This window comes from Elephas maximus, chromosome 8 (assembly GCF_024166365.1).
Source record: "Elephas maximus indicus isolate mEleMax1 chromosome 8, mEleMax1 primary haplotype, whole genome shotgun sequence".
In the NCBI taxonomy this organism is placed as follows: Eukaryota; Metazoa; Chordata; class Mammalia; order Proboscidea; family Elephantidae; genus Elephas; species Elephas maximus.
The window spans coordinates 57,853,963-57,873,873 of record NC_064826.1 but is presented as its reverse complement, the minus strand read 5'-3'; the positions used below and the strand labels follow the sequence as shown (position 1 = coordinate 57,873,873).

Here is a 19,911-nt window from a genome sequence, read left to right as displayed (position 1 = left end):
TTGTCAAATGAGTTAAATAGTATCAGAGAAGTTACAAAAGCAAGTTAACACCAAAAGTAGAAATGAGAATTTACTCTTCTTTATTCATTTAAAGTCTTCCAGAATTGGAAAATGCTTATATGTCTTATGACTTCCTAATTTCTTCATCACGTTAATATAAAAAATTCTTTATTCACGCATTTTTGTCTTTCTGTTAACATTAGATATAATCATGTGCTAAAGATTTGCGTTCCAATTATTTCCCTTCAAATAAAACATTTGGAAGAAGAAACACAAAGAGGAGCCAGGAATCTAAAAATTATGAATTGTTTACCTATTTATCTATGAAATATCCTTGTCAAAACACTAAACCCAAATCTAACCAAGTCTCTTAGAGCAGCAGTGGTTTTCAACCTTGACTGCATTTTAGAACTTGACAAATTCTTTAAGCAGAAAGAGTCATTAATGAGTAATGTGAAACTTAGAGAAAAAGCAAACGACTCATTTTTCCCTGTTTTAAAAATGAAATATAATCCATGGCTCCCTGGAGGAATAGCTGATCCCAGGTCTGAAGCAGGGAATATATGAGGTTGGAGTATCTTGTACAGAAAACAAGAAGGTTATCAAAGACAAATGGGTCACGTTAGAAGGACACAGGAACAAAAAGAAGGAATTTCCATTACAAAAGATGGAACAATCTGAGCATCAAAAAGAAAAGTAAGTGTAACTGATAGAAGTACTTTGAATATAGGCATTTCTGCTCGTGCAAAAACAGTAAAACAAAACAAACAAAAAGTGGCCTGCACCACCACATTTCAGACCACAAAGCAACCCTCAATAAAATCCAAAACATCAAAATAATACGAAGTATTCTCTCTGATCACAATGCCATAAAAGCAGAAATCAATAACAAGAAAAGCAAGGGTGAAAAACCAAATACATGGAAACGAAGTAACACTTTGCTTTAAAACAGCTGGGTGAAAGAAGAAATCAAAGAGAGAATTAAAAAAAAAAAAATTTCCTACAACAAATGAGAATGAAAACACATCATACCACAGTCTTTAGGACATAGCGAAGGCAGTGCCCAGAGGTTAATTTATACCAATAAATGCACACATCAAAAAAGAAGAACAGGCCAAAATAAAAATGTTAGCCCTACAACTTGAAAAAACAGAGAACAATAAAGGAAGTGCACAGTCACCAGAAGATAGAAAATAAAGATTAGAGCAGAAATAAATGAAATAGGGAACATAAAAATAACAGAAAGAATCGACGAGACCAAAAGTTGGTTCTTTGAAAAGATGAACAAAATTGACAAAGCACTGGCCAAACTGACAAGAGAGAAAACAAATAACCCACATAAAAAATGAGATGGGGACATTACAACAGGCCCAACTGAAATAAAAAGCATCATACCAGAATACTACGAAAAACTACTCCAACAAATTTGAGAAACTGAAGTAAATGAACAAACTTCTAGAAACACACTATGTACCTAAACCAACACAAGCTGAGACAGAAAATCTGAACAGACCCATAACAAGAGAAGAGGTTAAGGATGTAATAATAATAAAAAAAAAAATCTCAACAACAACAACAAAAAGCCCTGGCCCAGATGACATCACTAGAGAATTCCACCAAACGTTCAGAGAAGAGCTCACACCAGTACTACTCAAACTATTTCAAAGCACAGAAAAGGAAGGAACACTCCCAAACTCATTCTGACACCAGCATAACCCTGATATCAAAAGCCAGGCAAAGACACCACAAAAAAAGAAAATTACAGACCAATATCTCTTAAGAATATAGACACAAAAATTCTAGCCAACAGAATTCAGCATATCAAAAACATAATACAAAACAACCAAGTGCAATTCATACCAGATATGCAAGAATGGTTCAACATTAGAGAATCAATCAATGTAACACACCACATAAATAGAACAAAAGAAAAGAATAACATGATCATCTTAATTGATGCAGAAAAGGCATTTGATAAAAGTCCAACACTCATCCCTGATAAAAACTCTCAATAAAAAAGAAATAGGAGAGGCATTCCTCAACATAATAAAGGGCATCTATATAAAACCAACAGCTAACATCATTCTTAATAGAGAGAGGCTGAAAGCATTCCCCCTGAGAAGTAGAACAAGACATGGTTGCCTTTTATCACCACTCCTATTTAACACTGTGCTGGAAATCCTAGCTAGACGAATAAGCCAAGAGAAGGAAATAAAGGGCATCCAAATTGGAAACGAAGAAGTAAAACTATCCCTATTTGCAGATGATATGATCCTATACATAGAGAAGCCCAAAAATTCCACAAGAAATCTACTGGAACTAATAGAATCAGCAGAGAAGCAAGACAGAAGATCAACATACAAGAACCAGCTGGAGTCCTATATACCAACAAAGAGAACTTCAAAAAGGAAATGAGGAAAATAATACCATTTATAATAGCCCCTAAAAAAGATAAAATATTTAGGAATAAATCTAACCAGGATGTAAAAGACCTATACAAAGAAAGAAAAAAAAAAAAAAAACACTACTGCAAGAAACCAAAAGAGACTTACATGAATGGAAAAAACATACCAGGCTCATGGATAGGAAACTCAACATTGTAAAAATGTCATTCCTACCCAAAGCAATTTACAGATATAATGCAATCCCGATCCACATACAAACAGCGGTCTTTAATGAGAGGGAAAAGCTAATCACCAACTTCATATGGAAAGGAAAGAGGCCCCGGATAAGCAAAATATTACTGCAGGAAAAGAACAAAATAGAAGACCCTCACACTACCTGATCTCAGAACCTATTATACAGCCACAGTAGTCAAAACAGTCTGATACTAATACAAGGACAACTACATAGACCAACGGAACAGAATCAAGAACCCAGCTGTAAATGCAGCCACCTACGGTTTAGCTGATCTTCAACAAAAGAACAAAGTCCATTAAATGGGGAAAAGACAGTTTTTTAATAAATTGTGCTGGCAAAACTGGACGTTCATCTGCAAAAAAAAAATGAAACAGGACCCATACCTCATATCATACACAAAAAAGTAACTCAAAATGAATCAAAGACTAAAACCTAAAACAGTAAAGATCATGGAAGAAAAAATAGGGATGATACTAGGAGCCCTAATACATGGCATAAATATAATACAAACCATAACTAACAATGCACAAACACCAGAAAAGAAACTAGATAACTGGGAGCTCCTGTTGGGTAAAAGTTGAACACTTATGCCCATCAGCCCTGGTACCATACTGGTTAAGCACTACAGCTGCTAACCAAAAACTCAGCAGTTCAAATCTACCAAGTGCTCCTTGGAAATTCTATGGGGCAGTTCCACCCTGTCCTATAGGGTCGCTATGAATCGGAATTGACTCGATGGCAATGGGTTTCAACAGGATGCCCATCAAAAGAGTTCACCAGAAGAGTAAAAAAAGAACCTACAAACTGGGAAAAATTTTTTGTTATGACATATCTGACAAGGGTCTAATCTCTAAAATCTATAGAGTATTTCAATACCTCAACAACAAAAAGACAACCCAATTAAAAAATGGGCAAAGGATACAAACAGACATTTCACCAAAGAAGACATTCAGGTGGCTAAAACATGCATGAGGAAATGCTCATGATCACTGGCCATTACAGAAAAGCGAATCAAAACTACAATAAGATACCATCTCACCCCAAGATTATTGGCACTAATCAAAAAAAAAAAAGGAAATAACAAATGTTGGAGAGGTTGCAGGGAGATTGGAACTCTTAAGCACTGCTGGTTGGAATGTAAAATAGTACAACCACTATGGAAAAGGATATGGCGCCTCCTTAAAAAGCCAGTAATAGAAATACCGTGTGACCCAGCAATCCCACTCCTAGGAATATAAAAACCAAACTAAACCCACTGCCATCGAGTTGATTCCGACTCATAGTGACCCTATAAGACAGAGTACCTAGGAATATATCCTACAGAAATAAGAGCCGTCACATGAATAGACATCTGTACACCCATGTTCTTTGCAGCATTATTCACAATAGCAAAAAGATAGAAACAACATTAAGTGTCCATTAACAGATAAATTATGGTACATACACACAATGGAATGTTATGCAACGATTAATCCGTGAAACATCTCACAACATGGGTGAATCTGGAAGACATGCTGAGTGAAATAGTCAATCACAAAAAGACAAATATTGTATGCGACCATTATTATAAAAACCCAAGAAAGGATGCCTTTTATCACCGCTCTTATTCAACATTGTGCTAGAGGTCCTAGCCAGAGCAATTAGGCTAGACAAAGAAATAAAGAGCATCCGGATTGGCAAGGAAGAAGTAAAATTATCTGTATTTGCAGATGACATGATCTTATACACAAAAAAACCCTAAGGAATCCTCCAGAAAACTACTGAAACTAATAGAAGAGTTTGGCAGAGTCTCAGGTTATAAGATAAACATACAAAAATCACTTGGATTCCTCTACATCAACAAAAAAAACATCGAAGAGGAAATCACCAAATCAATACCATCCACAGTAGCCCCCAAGAAGATAAAATACTTAGGAATAAATCTTACCAAAGATGTAAAAGACCTATACAAAGAAAACTACAAAGTACTACTGCAAGAAACTAAAGAGGACCTACATAAGTGGAAAAACATACCTTGCTCATGGATAGGAAGACTTAATATAGTAAAAATGGCTATTCTACCAAAAGCCATCTATGCATACAATGCACTTCCGATCCAAATTCCAATGACATTTTTTAATGTGATGGAGAAACAAATCACCAACTTCATACGGAAGGGAAAGAAGCCCCGAATAAGTAAAGCATTACTGAAAAAGAAGAAGAAAGTGGGAGGCCTTACTCTACCTGATTTTAGAACATATTATACAGCCACAGTAGTCAAAACAGCCTGGTCCTGGTACAACAGGCACATAGACCAATGGAACAGAATTGAGAACCCAGATATAAATCCATCCACGTATGAGCAGCTGATATTTGACAAAGGACCAGTGTCAGTTAATTGGGGAAAAGATAGTCTTTTTAACAAATGGTCCTGGCATAACTGGATATCCATTTGCAAAAAAATGAAACAGGACCCATACCTCACACCATGCACAAAAACTAACTCCAAGTGGATCAAAGACCTAAACATAAAGACTAAAACGATAAAGATCATGGAAGAAAAAATAGGGACAACGTTAGGAGCCCTAGTACAAGGCATAAACAGAATACAAAACATTACCAAGAATGATGAAGAGAAACCAGATAACTGGGAGCTCCTAAAAATCAAACACCTATGCTCATCTAAAGACCACCAAAAGAGTAAAAAGACCACCTACAGATTGGGAAAAAATTTTCAGCTATGACATCTCCGACCAGCGCCTGATCTCTAAAATCTATATGATTCTGTTAAAACTCAACCACAAAAAGACAAACAACCCAATCAAAAAGTGGGCAAAGGATATGAACACGCACTTCACTGAAGAAGACATTCAAGCAGCTAACAGTTACATGAGAAAATGCTCTCGATCATTAGCCATTAGAGAAATGCAAATTAAAACTACGATGAGATTTCATCTCACTCCAACAAGGCTGGCATTAATCCAAAAAACACAAAATAATAAATGTTGGAGAGGCTGTGGAGAGATTGGAACTCTTATACACTGCTGGTGGGAATGTAAAATGGTACAACCACTTTGGAAATCTATCTGGCGTTTTCTTAAAAAAGTAGAAGTAGAACTACCATACAACCCAGAAATCCCACTCCTGGGAATATACCCTAGAGAAATAAGAGCCTTTACACGAACAGATATATGCACACCCATGTTTATTGCAGCACTGTTTACAATAGCAAAAAGCTGGAACCAACCAAGGTGTCCATCAACGGACGAATGGTTAAATAAATTATGGTATAGTCACACAATGGAATACTACGCATCGATAAAGAACAGTGACGAATCTGTGAAACATTTCATAACATGGAGGAACCTGGAAGGCATTATGCTGAGTGAAATTCGTCAGAGGCAAAAGGACAAATATTGTATAAGACCACTATTATAACATCTTCAGAAATAGTATGAACTGAGAAGAACACATTCTTTTGTGGTTACGAGGGGGGGGAGGGAGGGAGGGTGGGAGAGGGTTATTTACTGATTAGTTAGTAGATAAGAACTACTTTAGGTGAAGGGAAGGACAATACTCAATACAGGGAAGGTCAGCTCAACTGGACTGGACCAAAAGCAAAGAAGTTTCCGGGATAAATGGAATGCTTAGAAGGTCAGCGGAGCAAGGGCGGGGGTTTGGGGACTATGGCTTAAGGGGACTTCTAAGTCAATTGGCAAAATAATTCTATTATGAAAACATTCTGCATCCCACTTTGAAGTGTGGAGTCTGGGGTCTTAAATGCTAACAAGCGGCCATCTAAGATGCATCAATTGGTCTCAACCCACCTGGATCAAAGGAGAATGAAGAACACCAAGGTCACATGATAACTATGAGCCCAAGAGACAGAAAGGGCCACATGAACCAGAGACTTACATCATCCTGAGACCAGAAGAACTAGATGGTGCCTGGCCACAGCAGATGACTGCCCTGACAGGAAGCACAACAGAGAACCCCTGAGGGAGCAGGAGAACAGTGGGATGCAGACCCCAGATTCGCATTAAAACACCAGATTTAATGGTCTGACTGAGACTAGAAGAATCCCGGGGGTCATGGTCCCCAAACCTTCTGTTGGCCCAGGACAGGAACCATTCCCAAAGACAACTCATCAGACATGGAAGGGACTGGACAATGGGTTGGAGAGAGATACTGATGAAGAGTGAGCTACTTGTGTCAGGTGGACACTTGAGACTGTGTTGGCATCTTCTGTCTGGAGGGGAGATGGGAGGGTAGAGAGGGTTAGAAACTGGCAAACTGGTCACGAAAGGACAGGCTGGAAGGAGGGAGCGGGCTGACTCACTAGGGGGAGAGTGAGTGAGAGTATGGAGTAAGGTGTATATACGCTTATATGTGACAGACTGACTTGATTTGTAAACTTTCATTTAAAGCATGATAAAAATTATTTAAACCCAAGAAGTTTATACACAGGAAAAACACAGAAAAAAAAACCTTTGATGATTATGAGAGCTGGGAGGGGTGGTGGGCAGGGGAAATCACTAACTAGATAGTAGACAGGTGAAATGAAATACAACACACAATATAGGGGAAGTCAGCAAAACTCGACCAAGGCAAAGTCATAGAAGCTTCCTAGAAACATTCACACTTTGAAGGACTGAGTTACTGGGGCTGAGGGCTAGGGATCATGGTCTCAGGGGACATCAAGGTCAATTGGCATAACATTGTTCATAAAGAAAATGTTCTACATCCTACTTTGGTGAGTAGTGTCTGGGGTCTTAAAAGCTTGTGAGCGGCCATCTAAGATACATCTATTGGTCCTAGCATATTCAGAGCAAAGAAGAATGAAGAAAACCAAAGACACGAGGAAAATATTAGTCCAAATACTAATGGACACATGAATCACAGCCTCCACCAGCCTGGGCCTAGATGGCGCCCCACTACCACCACCGACCGCTCTGACAGGATCACAGGATCACAACAGAGAATCCTAGGCAGAGTGGGAGAACAATGTAGAACAAAATTCAAATTCACAAATAAAGACTAGGCTTACTGGTCTCTGATAGAGACTGGAGGAACCCCTGAGACTGTGGCCCCCCAGACACCCTGCTAACTCAGACCTGAAGGCACTCCTGGAATTCACCTCTGAGCCAAAGATTAAACAGGCCTATAAAACAAATAATAAGACACTTGAGGAACACGCTTCTTAGTTCAATCAAGTATACAAGATCAAATGGGCAACACTTGCTCAAAGGCAAAGGCAAGATGGCAGGAAGGGACAGGAAAATGATAAATGAAGTGAGAACCCAGGGTGGAAAGGGAAAGGGGAAGAGTGTTATCACATTGTGGGGATTGCAACTAATGTCACAAAAGAATTTGTGGATAAAATTTTTTAATTAAAAACTAATTTGCAATGTAAACTTTCACCTAAAACACAATAATAAAATTTTTAAAAAGAAAAGTGGTCTACAAAATTACAGCAAAAATAACTGGTTTTAGGGGGTAAAGTTGGGTTAGGGGCTGACAGCTCAAAACTACTCAACTTTCTAACTAGAGAAAAACAACAATCCTAATAAAATCATAAGCCCAAATAAAAAGATTTAACTTCATATTAAGCAAAGAAATACTACAGTAAATCTAGATTTTAACAACAACAAAATAAAAGCAGTTTGATGGAAGAGGTTGAAGCTGCTGACTCATGAAGGCAAGGGTAAAATGCATAAAGATGGGGTAACTACTAAACAAGCATCTCCGAGACGTAGCTCAAGTGAACCAGAGGAACGCATGGTAAATGAACATCGTAATTGTGTGCTGTGAGACAGTGACATCTATTGGTGGCTTGTAGTATTTGTGTGTATTAGAAGACTGCATTCAGCCGCTGTTACTTGGCAAACATTAACCTCAGGGAAAAACCATGGATAAATAAAGATGATTTCCTTGCTATACTGACATCATCCCCTTATGTAAGAATCTTCTATGAGCTAATTCAAAGTGCAGAAGAGATTTGCGGGTTTGGTTCCAGACCACCGCAATAAAGTGAAAATCGCAATAAAGCAAGTCACGCAAATTTTTTTTGGTTTCTCAGTGCATGTAAAAGTTATGTTTACACTACACTCTAGTCTACCAAGTATATGATAGCATGTCTAAGAAAAATCCACAAATCTTAATCAAAAAGTACTTTATTGCTAAAAAATGCTAACCATCATCTGAGCCTTCAGTGAGTCGTAACCTTTTTGCTGGTGGAGGATCTTGCCTCAACGTTGATGGCTGCTGCTGACTGAGCATGGTAGTGGTTGCTGAAGGCTGGGGTGGCTATGGCAATTTCTTAAAATAACACATCAATGAAGTTGGCCGCATCAATTGACTCCTCCTTTCATGAAAGATTTCTCTGTAGCATGCGATGCTATTTGATAGCATTTTACCCACAGTTGAACTTCTTTCAAAATTGGAGTGAATCCTCTCAAACCCTGCCGCTGCTTTATCAACTAAGTTTATGTAATATTCTAAAGCCTTTGTTGTCATTTCAACAATGTTCACAGCATCTTCACCAGGAGTAGATTCCCTCTCAAGAAACCACCTTCTTTGCTGACCCATAAGAAGCAACTCCTCACCCCTTAAAGCTTCATCATGAGATTGCAGCAATTCAGTCACATCTTCAGGCTCCACTTCTAATTCGAGTTCTGTTGCTATTTCTACCACATCTGCAGTTACTTCTTCCATTGAAGTCTTGAACCCCTCGAAGTTATCCATGAGGACTGGAATCAACTTCTTCCAAACTCCTGTTAATGTTGATATTTTGACCTCCTTCCATGAATCATAAATGTTCTTAATGGCATCTAGAATAGTGAATCCTTTCCAAAAGGTTTTCAATTTACTTTGCCCAGATCCATCAGAGGAATAACTGTCTATGGCAGCTGTAACCTTACCAAATGTATTTCTTAAATAATAAGCCTTGAAAGTTGAAATTACTGGTTGATCCATGGGCTGCAGAATGTATGTTTTGTTAGCGGGCTGAAAACAATATTAATCTTCTTTGGCATCTTCATCAAAGCTCTTGGGTGACCAGGTACATTGTCAATGAGCAGTAATATTTCGAAAGGAATCTTTTTTTCTAAGCAGTAGGTCTCAACAGTGGGCTTAAAATATTCAGTAAACCATGTTGTAAACAAATATGCTGTCATCCAGGCTTTGTTGTTCCATTTATAGAGCACAGGCAGAGAAGACTTAGCATAATTCTTAAGAGCCCTAGGATTTTTGCAGTGCTAAATGGGCACTGGCTTCAACTTAAAGTCACCATCTGCATTAGCCCCTAACAAGAGAGTCAGCTTGTCCTTTGAAAGTTTGAAGCCAGGCATTGACTTCTCCTCTTTAGCTATGGAAGTCCTAGGTGGAACCTTCTTCCAATATAAGGCTGTTTCGTCTATATTGAAAATCTGTTGTTAGATGCTGGTGAGGAGTGAGCTTCTTGGATCACGTGGACACTTGAGGCTATGTTGGCATCTCCTGCTTGGAGGGGAGATGAGAGGGTGGAGGGGGTTAGAGGCTGGTGAAATGGACACGAAAAGAGAGAGTGTAGGGAGAGAGCGGGCTGTGTCATTAGGGGAAGAGTAATTGGGAGTGTGTAGCAAGGTGTATATGGGTTTTTGTGTGAGAGACAGACTTGATTTGTAAACTTTCACTTAAAGCACAATAAAAATTATTTAAAAAAAAAACCTGTTGTTTAGTGTAGCCACCATCATCAGTTAGCTAGATCTGGACAACTTGCTGCAGCATCTACGTCAGCACTTGCTGCTTCACCTTGCACTTTTATGTCATGGAGACGGCTTCCTTCCTCAAATCTCATGAGCCAACCTCTCCTAGCTTCTAACATTTCTTCTGCAGCTTTCTCACCTCTCTCAGCCTTCACAGAACTGAAGAGAGTTAGGATCTTCCTCTGGGTTAGACTTTGGCTCAAGGGCTGGTTTGATCTTCTGTCCAGACCACTAAAATTTTCTCTTTATCAGCAATAAGGCGGGTTCACTTTCTTATCAATCGTGTGTTCACTGGAGTAGTGCTTTTAATTTCTTTCAAGAACTTTTCCTTTCCATTCACAACTTGGCTAACTTTATTCAAGAGGCTTAGCTTTCAGCTTTTGACGTGCGCTCCTCATTAAGCTTGAAACTTTCTAGTTTTTTATTTAAACTGAAAGATTTGCAATTCTTCCTTTTACTTGAACACTTAGAGGCCACTGTGGGGTTATTAATTGACTTAATTTCAATGTTTTTATTCTGCTTTAGATGAAGGTTTACAGGGCAAATTAGTTTCTCCTTAAACAATTAATATACACAGTGTTTTGTGACACTGGCTGCCAAGCCCACGATGTGTCAACACTCTGCCTGCCCTTCTTGATGTTAGGTTCCCTGTTTCCATTTGTCCAGCTTTCCTGTCCCCTCCTGCCTTCTCATCCTTGCCCCTGGGCTGGTGTGCCCATTTAGTGTCATAATCATGGTTAAGCTACCTATTTTCAATTTTGTTGTCTCAGGGAATAAGGAGGCCCAAGGAGAGGGAGAGAGACAGGCGAACAGCCAGTCAGTGGGGCAGTCAGAACACACACAACATTTATCAATTAAGTTCACCATCTTATGTGGGCATGATTCCTGGTGCCCCCAAACAATTACAATAGTAACATCAAAGATCACTGATCACAGATCACCATAACAGATATAATAATAATAATGAAAAAATTTGAAATATTGTGAGAATCACCAAAACATGACACAGAGACAAGAAGTGAGCACATGCTGTTGAAAAAATGGTGCAGATAGACTTGCTTGATGCAGGGTTGCCATAAACCTTCAATTTGTAAAAAATGCAATATTTACAAAACACAATAAAGCAAAGCACAATAAAATGAAGTATGCCTGTATATATAAAAACCCACAAGTTTTTTATTATTCTCAAAAATAAAAGAGAAAGCAAAACAAAAAAACAAAATCTTCACCTCATTAGTAGCCATTAGAAAGAGGAGGCATCAGTATCTTACTTTGAAAATTAATAACATCCTGTAAGAACTGTATTTCAAAGTAACCAACAAATACCCCTAACTGATGGTCTTTGTTACAGATGATTTCAGCCAATAAGTGTGGAAGGAAAAACAACTGGGAAAGTATCATTTCATAAGTCCTAATAAATCAATTGCTTCAGATAACGCTCATCCATCGTTCAAGCCATTCGGTGAAAGTCTGACAAAAATTTCTACAAAGGAGGAATCAGGCTGTCACCACCTGAATCCACTGTCCAATTGCAGCATCAATAAAAGCAGACAACCAGTGTGCTTCCTGATATGATATAATATGAAGAACACAGCATTATCCATCCTTGCCAAAACAATGGAACCCAAATTGAACCCAAACCCTGACAGCGGTGGTACTCAACCCTGGTTGCACATCTGAAACACCTGGGAAGCTTTTTAAAAATACACTTGCTTGGGTTCCACCTTTAACCTATTAAAATCTCTGAAGGTGAGGTTCAGTCAGACTTTTTTTTTTTTTTTTTTATTCTCTGTGTACCTTCATCAAAAACACAGTAAGATATTATTTAAAAAAAAAAAAAAAGCTCCTTGAGTGATTCTAAAGTATAACCAGGGTTGAAAACCACTAATTCAGGGTTAACATGATACAGTTTAGAGGACAGAAAACAAAGGGCAGCACTTCCCAAACTTTAATGTGTCAATTAATCACCTGGGGATCCTGTTAAAACATTGATTACGATGCAGTATGCCTGAGTTGGGGCCTGAGATTCTCCTCCCAGATGATGGTAATGCACCTAGCCTACTAGGAGTAGTGAGGGTATAGACCAGTACTGTCCAAAGAAATATCTTAACATCCACATACGTAATTTTGAATTTTCTAGTAACCACATTAAAAAGAAACCGGTGAAATGAATTCTAATGATGTATTTATTTAATTCCATTTATATTATCACTTCAACATGTAACTAATATATAAAACTATTAACCAGATATTTTAGATTCTCCATTTCATATTGTCTTGTGTGGAGTTTATCTTACAGCACATTACAATTCAGGATAGCCACATTTCAAGTGTTCAAGAGCCCCATATAGCTAATGGGTAATGTATTAGACCACACAGGTACAGAAGAACAAGCTAAATAAACTACAAGGAACTAATCCAGAATGTTGTTCATTCTATAGAAAAAGTTGCTAGGTACCTGCAAGGAGACAATATCAAGAAAAGTAAAGGTGGAAGAAACTGCTCTAAATTCAGAGACTTAAGATACACAGTGACCCAAGCCCTGGTCTTTTCAGTTGCCTTATGCAAAAGCTGGACAATGAAAATGGAAGACAGAAGAAGAATTGATGCATTCTAACCGTGGTGCTGGCAAAGAATACTGAATATACCATGAACTGCCAGAAGAATGAACAAATCAGCCTTACAAGAAATACAATCAGATTGCTCCTTAGAATCAAGGATCGCGAGACTTTCTAAATTCAGGTGGGATTGTACTTTGGCTCTCGTAGACTTGTTTTAATTTTCCTCAGCTTCACATTGAACTTGCATATGAACAAGTCTGTTCCACACAGTCAGCCTCTGGCCTTGTTATGATTGATGATATTGAGCTTCTCCATTGTCTCTTTCCACAAATGTAGTTGATTCAGTTCTTGTGTATTCCATCTGGTGAGGTCTACATGTATAGTCGTCGTTCATGTTGTTGGAAAAAGGGTATTTCCGATGAGTAAGTCCTTGGTCTTGCAAAATTCTATCATGCGATCTCCAGCATGGCTTCTATCACCAAGGCCATATTTTCCAACTACTGAACCTTCTTTGTTTCCAACTTTTGCATTCTAGTCACCAGTAATTATCAATGCATCTTGACTGCATTTTTGATCAATATCAGACTGCAGAAGTTGATAAAGTTTTCAATTTCTACATCTTTGGCATTAGTGGTTGATGTCTAAATTTGAATAATAATCTTGTTACCTGGTCTTCCTTGTAGGAGTATGGATATTATCCTATCACTGACAGTGTTGTACTTCAGGATAGTTCTTGAAATTCGACACTGATCCTCTTCTACTTGTCATTCCAGAATAGTAGACCATAAGATTGTCTGATTCAAAATGGCCAATACCAGTCCACTTCAGCTCACCAATGTCTGGGATACTGAGCTTCAAATGTTCCATTTCATTTTTGATGACTTGCAGTTTTCCTTAATTCATACTTCGTATATTCCAAGTTCCAATTACTAATGGATGTTTGCAGCAGTTTCTTCTCATTTTGAGTCTTGCCACATCAGCAAAAGAAGGTCTCAAAAGCTTTGCTTCATCCACGTCATTAAGGTCGACTATACTTGGAGAAGGCAGCTCTTCCCCACTTGTATTTTGAGTGCCTCACCTTCTGGCACTATATCAGACAATGTTCCACTGTCTAATCTTTTTTTTCAGAAGCAGATTGCCAGGTCCTTCTTCCTAGTATGAAGAGGTAAAGGGGCTAGATGTATGCAACCTCTCAAGTGGTTCCAAAAATAATATGTATGTGTATAAGGGGAGGGAGAGAGTTACAAGGCAAGTGTGACAAAATGTTGGCAATTGGTGAACTTAGGAAAGGGCATATGGGAATTCTTTGTACAATCCTTGTAATTTTTCTGAAAGTCTGAAGTTATTTCAGAATTAAAACTTGAAAAACTTTCTAAATGTTAATGTGTAAAGATTTTCACCATAATTAATTGATAAAATCAAGTATGGCAAAATGGCATGTCTAGTACAAATGCTTTGAATGGTGGCAAATTAAGGAACTTTTACTAGAATGTAAATCAATACATGACTTTCTTCATTAAATTCTTGCTATGAAAAAAAAAAGGGAGCTGTACTAAACTGTGCTTTCTGATATTCTGGTGCAACCTGTAACAGTTTATACACTAGCACTGCACTTTCAGTAGTACTTGTCTAATATACCACATTTTTGGACTCAATCAATCAATACTTTAAATAATACACATACGTATTTGGACGCATATATTACAAGTTATAGCAGTTAACTCTCAGAATCATGACTAAAGATAATTTTTGTTTTTTTCTTCTTGTAATATCTAATGTTTATACAATGACCAAGAGTAACTGAAAAATAATTTAATCTTGAATATCTCCTGGCAATTAGATTTTTTGGAATTTGACTCCTGTGTCACAACATACTGTTTTGTCTGATATTCACAAAAAAAAAAAATTTTTTCCAGAAGTATCTCACTTACAGCTGATCTTGAAGCTCCACAATTATATACTCTAATTGTTCCTTCTCCAGTTTATGGGCCAGATCAGAATCTTCAATTCTTTGAAGTAGTATTTTATTCTGGGACACTGATTCAGATAGTTGGTTCTCTCGAAGTCTTAAGAGTTCTTCAAGGTAACCCTGGAAATACAATATCACCAATATATAGCAACTGTAAAATTCTTATACATATCTTGAAAATCTACATATTCTGAGTAACTTAACTGTTATTCCTATCTATATTGTAATAAAGCACTTTCAAAGTATCACTGATGAACTAGTAGAAAAATTTAACATGTTTTCTAAGTTTAATAAAAAATGTTTGCAATTTAATGCAAAACTTAGTTATAACACTATAAATTCTAAGCTCTACAACTGTGATAAATAATCTACATGCCTTCTAGTTTCCAGCTACAGACCTAATTTCTGAACGATCAATTAGAAAGCTGCCCCTATATGAGGATTTTCAAACATACATATATATATACATTTTAGCGTCAACATGCTAATGGGAGGCAGAATAATGTTTCAGTTAGGCTTGCAGGTTTAGGGACTGTACAGTCTCACATTCCTTATCATAACAGCTATGTGTCCTTAAGCAAGCAAGTACTTAACCTCTCTGAGTCACAGTTTCCTTATCTAAAAAAGTGAGAATCTAGTTGTGAGGAGTGAGTCAACATAGGTAAACTGCTTAAAATAAAAAATAGTGCCCTGTATATTGCACTCAATATAGAATTTGTTGTTAGATGCCATCAAGTCAGTTCCAACTGATAGTGACCCTGTGTACAACAGAACAAAACAGTGCCCAGTCCTGTGCCATTCTCACAACTGTTGCTATGCTTGAGCCCATTGTTGCATCTTCTGTGGCAATCCATCTTGTTGAGGATCTACCTCTTTTTTGCTGATCCTGCACTTTACCGAACATGATGTTCTTTTCCAGGGACTGGGTCTCCCTGATAATATGTCTAAAGTATGTGAGACGAAATCTTGCCATCCGTGCTTCTAAGGAGCATTCTGGTTGTACTTTTTCCAAGAGGAATTTGTTCATTCTTCTGTCAGTCCATGGAATATTCAATATTCTTTGCCAACACCATAATTCAAAGGCATCAATTTTTCTTTGGTCTTCTTTATTCATTTTCCAGCTTTCACGTGCATATGAGGTGACGGAAAACACCGTGGCTTGGGTCAGGTGCCCCTTGGTCCTTTAAGTGACATCTTTGCTTTTGATTACCTTAAAGTGGTCTTTTGCAGCAGCTTTGCCAAATGCAATGCATCACTTGATTTCCTGACTGCTGCTTCCATGGGCATTGACTGTGGATCCAAGTAATATAAAATCCTTGACAACTTCAACCTTTTCCCCCTTTATCATGATGTTGCTTATTGGTCCGATACTGAGGATTTTTGTTTTCTTTATGTTGAGGTGTAATCCATACTGAAGGCTGTGGTCTTTGATCTTCATCAGTAAGTGCTTCAAGTCCTCTTCACTTTCAGCAAGCAAGGCCATGTCATCTGCATATTGCAGATTTTTAATGAGTCATCTTCCAATCCTGATGCCCCGTTCTTCAGATAGTCCATCTTCTCAGATTTCTTGCTCAGCATACAAACTGAATAAGTTAGGTGAAAGGAGACAACCCTGTTGCACACTTTTCCTGATTTTAGACCACGCAGTATTCCTTTGTTCTGTTCAACAACCGTCTCTTGGTCTATGTAAAGGTTCTGCATGAGCACAATTAAGCATTCTGAATTCCCATTCTTCACAATGTTATCCATAGTTTGTTATGATCCACACAGACTAATGCCTTTGCACAGTCAATAAAACACAGGTAAACATCTTTCTGGTATTCTCTCCTTTCAGCCAAGATCTATCTGATACCAGCAATGATATCCCTGGCTCCACATCCTCTTCTGAATCTGGCTTGAATTTCTGGCAGCTCCCTGTCGATCTACTGCTGCAACCACTTCTGAATGATCTTCAGCAAAATTTTACTTGTGCATGAAATTAATGGTATTGTTCGATAATTTCGGCATTCTGTTGGATCACCTGTCTTTGGAATGAGCACAAATATGAATCTCTTCCAGTCAGTTGGCTAGGTAGCTGTCTTCCAAATTTCTTGGCATAAACAAGTAAGCGCTTCCAGCGCTGCATCCATTTGTTGGAACTTCTCAATTGGTGTTCCTTCAATTCCTGGAGTCTTGTTTATCGCCCCTGCCTTCAGGGCAGCTTGAACTTCTTCCTTTGGCATTATTAGTTCTTGATCATGCTTTAACCTCAACCAATTCTTTTTGGTACAGTGACTCTGTGTATTCTTTCCATCTTCTTTTGATGCTTCCTGTGTCATTTAATATTTTCCCCATACAATCCTTCAATATTGCAGCTCAAGGCTTGAAATTTTTCTTCAGCTATTTCAGCTTGTGAAACGCCGAGCATGTTCTTTCCTTCTCGTTTTCTAACTCCAGGTCTTTTCACATTTCATTACAACTGTCTTCTCGAGCTACCCTTTGAAATCTTCTGTTCGGCTCTTTTAAGTGATAATTTCTCCCGTTTGCTTTGGCTACTCCATCTTCAAGAGCAACTTTCAGAGTCTCTTCTGACATCCCTTTTGGTCTTTTTTCTTTCCTGTCTTTTTAATGACCTCTTACTTCGTTCATGTATGATGTCCCTGATGTCATTCCACAACTCCTCTGGTCTTCAGTCATTAGTGTTTAATGAATCGAATTTATTCTTGATATGATCTCTAAATTCAGGTGGAATATATTCAAGGTTATACTGTAGGTCTCAGGAACTTTTTATAATTTTCTTCAGCTTCATCTTGAACTTGCATATGAGCAATTGATGGCCTGTTCCACGGTCAGCCCCTGGCCTTGTTCTGACTGATGACACTGAGTTTTTTCATTGTTTCTTCACATATGTAGCCAATTTGATTCCTGTGTATTCCAAATGGTGAGGTCCATGTGTGTAGTCACCGTTTATGTTGGTGAAAAAAGGTATCTGCAATGAAGAAGTTGTTGGTCTTGCAAAAGTCTATCATGTGATCATCTCTGGTGTTGTTTCTATCATCAAGCCCATACTTTGTAACTACTGTTCCTTCTTGTTGCCAACTTTCACATTCCAACCACCAGTAATTATCAATGCATTTTGATTCCATGTTTGATCAATTTCAGACTGCAGAAGTTGGTAAAAATCTTCAATTTCTTCATCTTTGGCGCTATTGGTTGGTGTGTAAATTTGAATAATAGTTGTATTACCTGGTTTACCTTGTAGGCGTATGGATATTATGCTATCACTGACAGCGTTGTACTTCAGGACAGATCTTGAAATGTTCTTTTTGACGATGAATGTAATGCCATTCCTCTTCAATTTCTCATTCCTGTCATAGTATACCATATGATTGTCTGATTCAAAATGACCAATACCAGTCCATTTCAACTCACTAATGCCTAGGATATTGATCTTTATGTGTTACATTTCATTTCTGATGACTTCCAATTTTCCTTGATTCATACTTCGTACATTCTATGTTCTGATTATTGATGGATGTTTGCAGCTGTTTCTTCTCATTTTGAGTTGTGCCACATCAGTAAATGAAGGTCCCAAAAAGGTCCCAAAAATGACTCCATCCACATCATTAAGGTTGGCTCTACTTTTAGGAGGCAGCTTTTCCCCAGTTGTATTTTGAGTGCCTTCAAACCTGAGGGGCTCATCTTCCAGCACTGTATCAGACAATGTTCTGCTGCTATTCATAAGGTTTTCACTGGCTAATTTTTTCAGTAGTAGTAGACTACCAAATCCTTCTTCCTAGTCTGTGTTAGTCTGGAAGCTGAACTGAAACCTGTCTGTCATGGGTGACACTGCTGGTATTTTAAATAGTGGTGGCCTAGCTTCCAGCATCACAGCAACACACAAGCCACCAGAGTATAACAAACTGACAGATGTGTGAGGACTATATAATTAGTAGCTACTATTACTACCTAATAGATGTGAGACTTTTTGGATTGATTCTCTGTTTCTTACGCTTTTACTCATTTACTGTTTCTTTGTCCTCTGTCCTTTTGCTTCATTGAATTTATCTTCCAAGTCTTATACTAACGTTTTGCATGCAGGAAATCATATTTTTAATTTCCAACAGCTCTTTCTTGTTTTCTGAGTGTTCTTTTTTCATGGCATCCTATTCTTCTCTTTAGCTGCAATATGCATTCAAATTCCTATGAAGATGTTAATTAGCATCTTTTTTTTCTTACTTTTCCATTTTATGTTATCCTATTCATGTGTCATTAATAAACTTTTAATTATTTCAGCTTTATGATACATGTGAGGAGCCCTGGTTGTGCAGTGGTTAAGAGCTTGGCTGCTAATCAAAAGGTCAGCAGTTCGAATCCACCACTTGCTCCTTGGAAACTTTATGGGCCAGTTCTACTCTGTCCTACAAGGTCGCTATGAATCGGAACCAGCTCGATGGCAAAGGGTGGACACAGCAATATATGTTAATAGTAGCTAGTACTTCTCATCCTTCATTGAGTTTCTTATTCAGATTTTTCCTGGAAATTCTCAATATTTGTTTTTCCATAATAAACTTATTTTTAACTTTTGAGATTTTAGTTTTTATAAGTGAATTATTTCATATATATACATAACTTAATACAAACATTATATGTATTTACATTTATAGATATATACTTAGATAAACTATTTATAAATATTAAAAAAAATATTAGTAATTAAAAATACTTACATACCTACTGCATAATTATCAATACTTACAGAGCCCCTATAGTACCTCTCCCTTGATCACACCCCTTTGCCTCCTCTGCAAACATGACAATATCCTGAGATTTGTGTTTATCATCCCCTTGCTTTTCTTCCTAGTTTTACTACAAATGTGTATCATCTTAAACAATATATTGTGTAGTTTTGCTAGGTTTCTGAAACTTGCTTTATCATCTATGTAGATGTGTCTAGCTGTAGTTTATTTACTCCTGTTACTGTATAGTATTCCACTGTATGACTACTGCAGAGTTTTTCACGCTCCTATCAATGGCC

The 19,911-nt window shown here is 37.7% G+C and overlaps 2 protein-coding genes across 6 annotated transcripts in view; one reads left to right on the top strand and one right to left on the bottom strand.

Annotated features, from left to right (window-relative positions):
- RUNDC3B (RUN domain containing 3B) overlaps nucleotides 1-19,911 on the bottom strand; it is a 143,396-nt gene that overhangs the window by 31,503 nt on the left and 91,982 nt on the right. For all 5 annotated transcript variants that reach the window (XM_049893154.1, XM_049893155.1, XM_049893151.1 and 2 more), the window contains one exon: nucleotides 14,857-15,014. In XM_049893154.1, the coding sequence (XP_049749111.1) occupies nucleotides 14,857-15,014 (158 nt within the window). The remainder of the gene's footprint in view (nucleotides 1-14,856; nucleotides 15,015-19,911) is intronic.
- Nucleotides 1-19,911, top strand: part of SLC25A40 (solute carrier family 25 member 40) — a 90,976-nt gene that overhangs the window by 70,725 nt on the left and 340 nt on the right. The gene's annotated exons all lie outside the window — the stretch shown is intronic.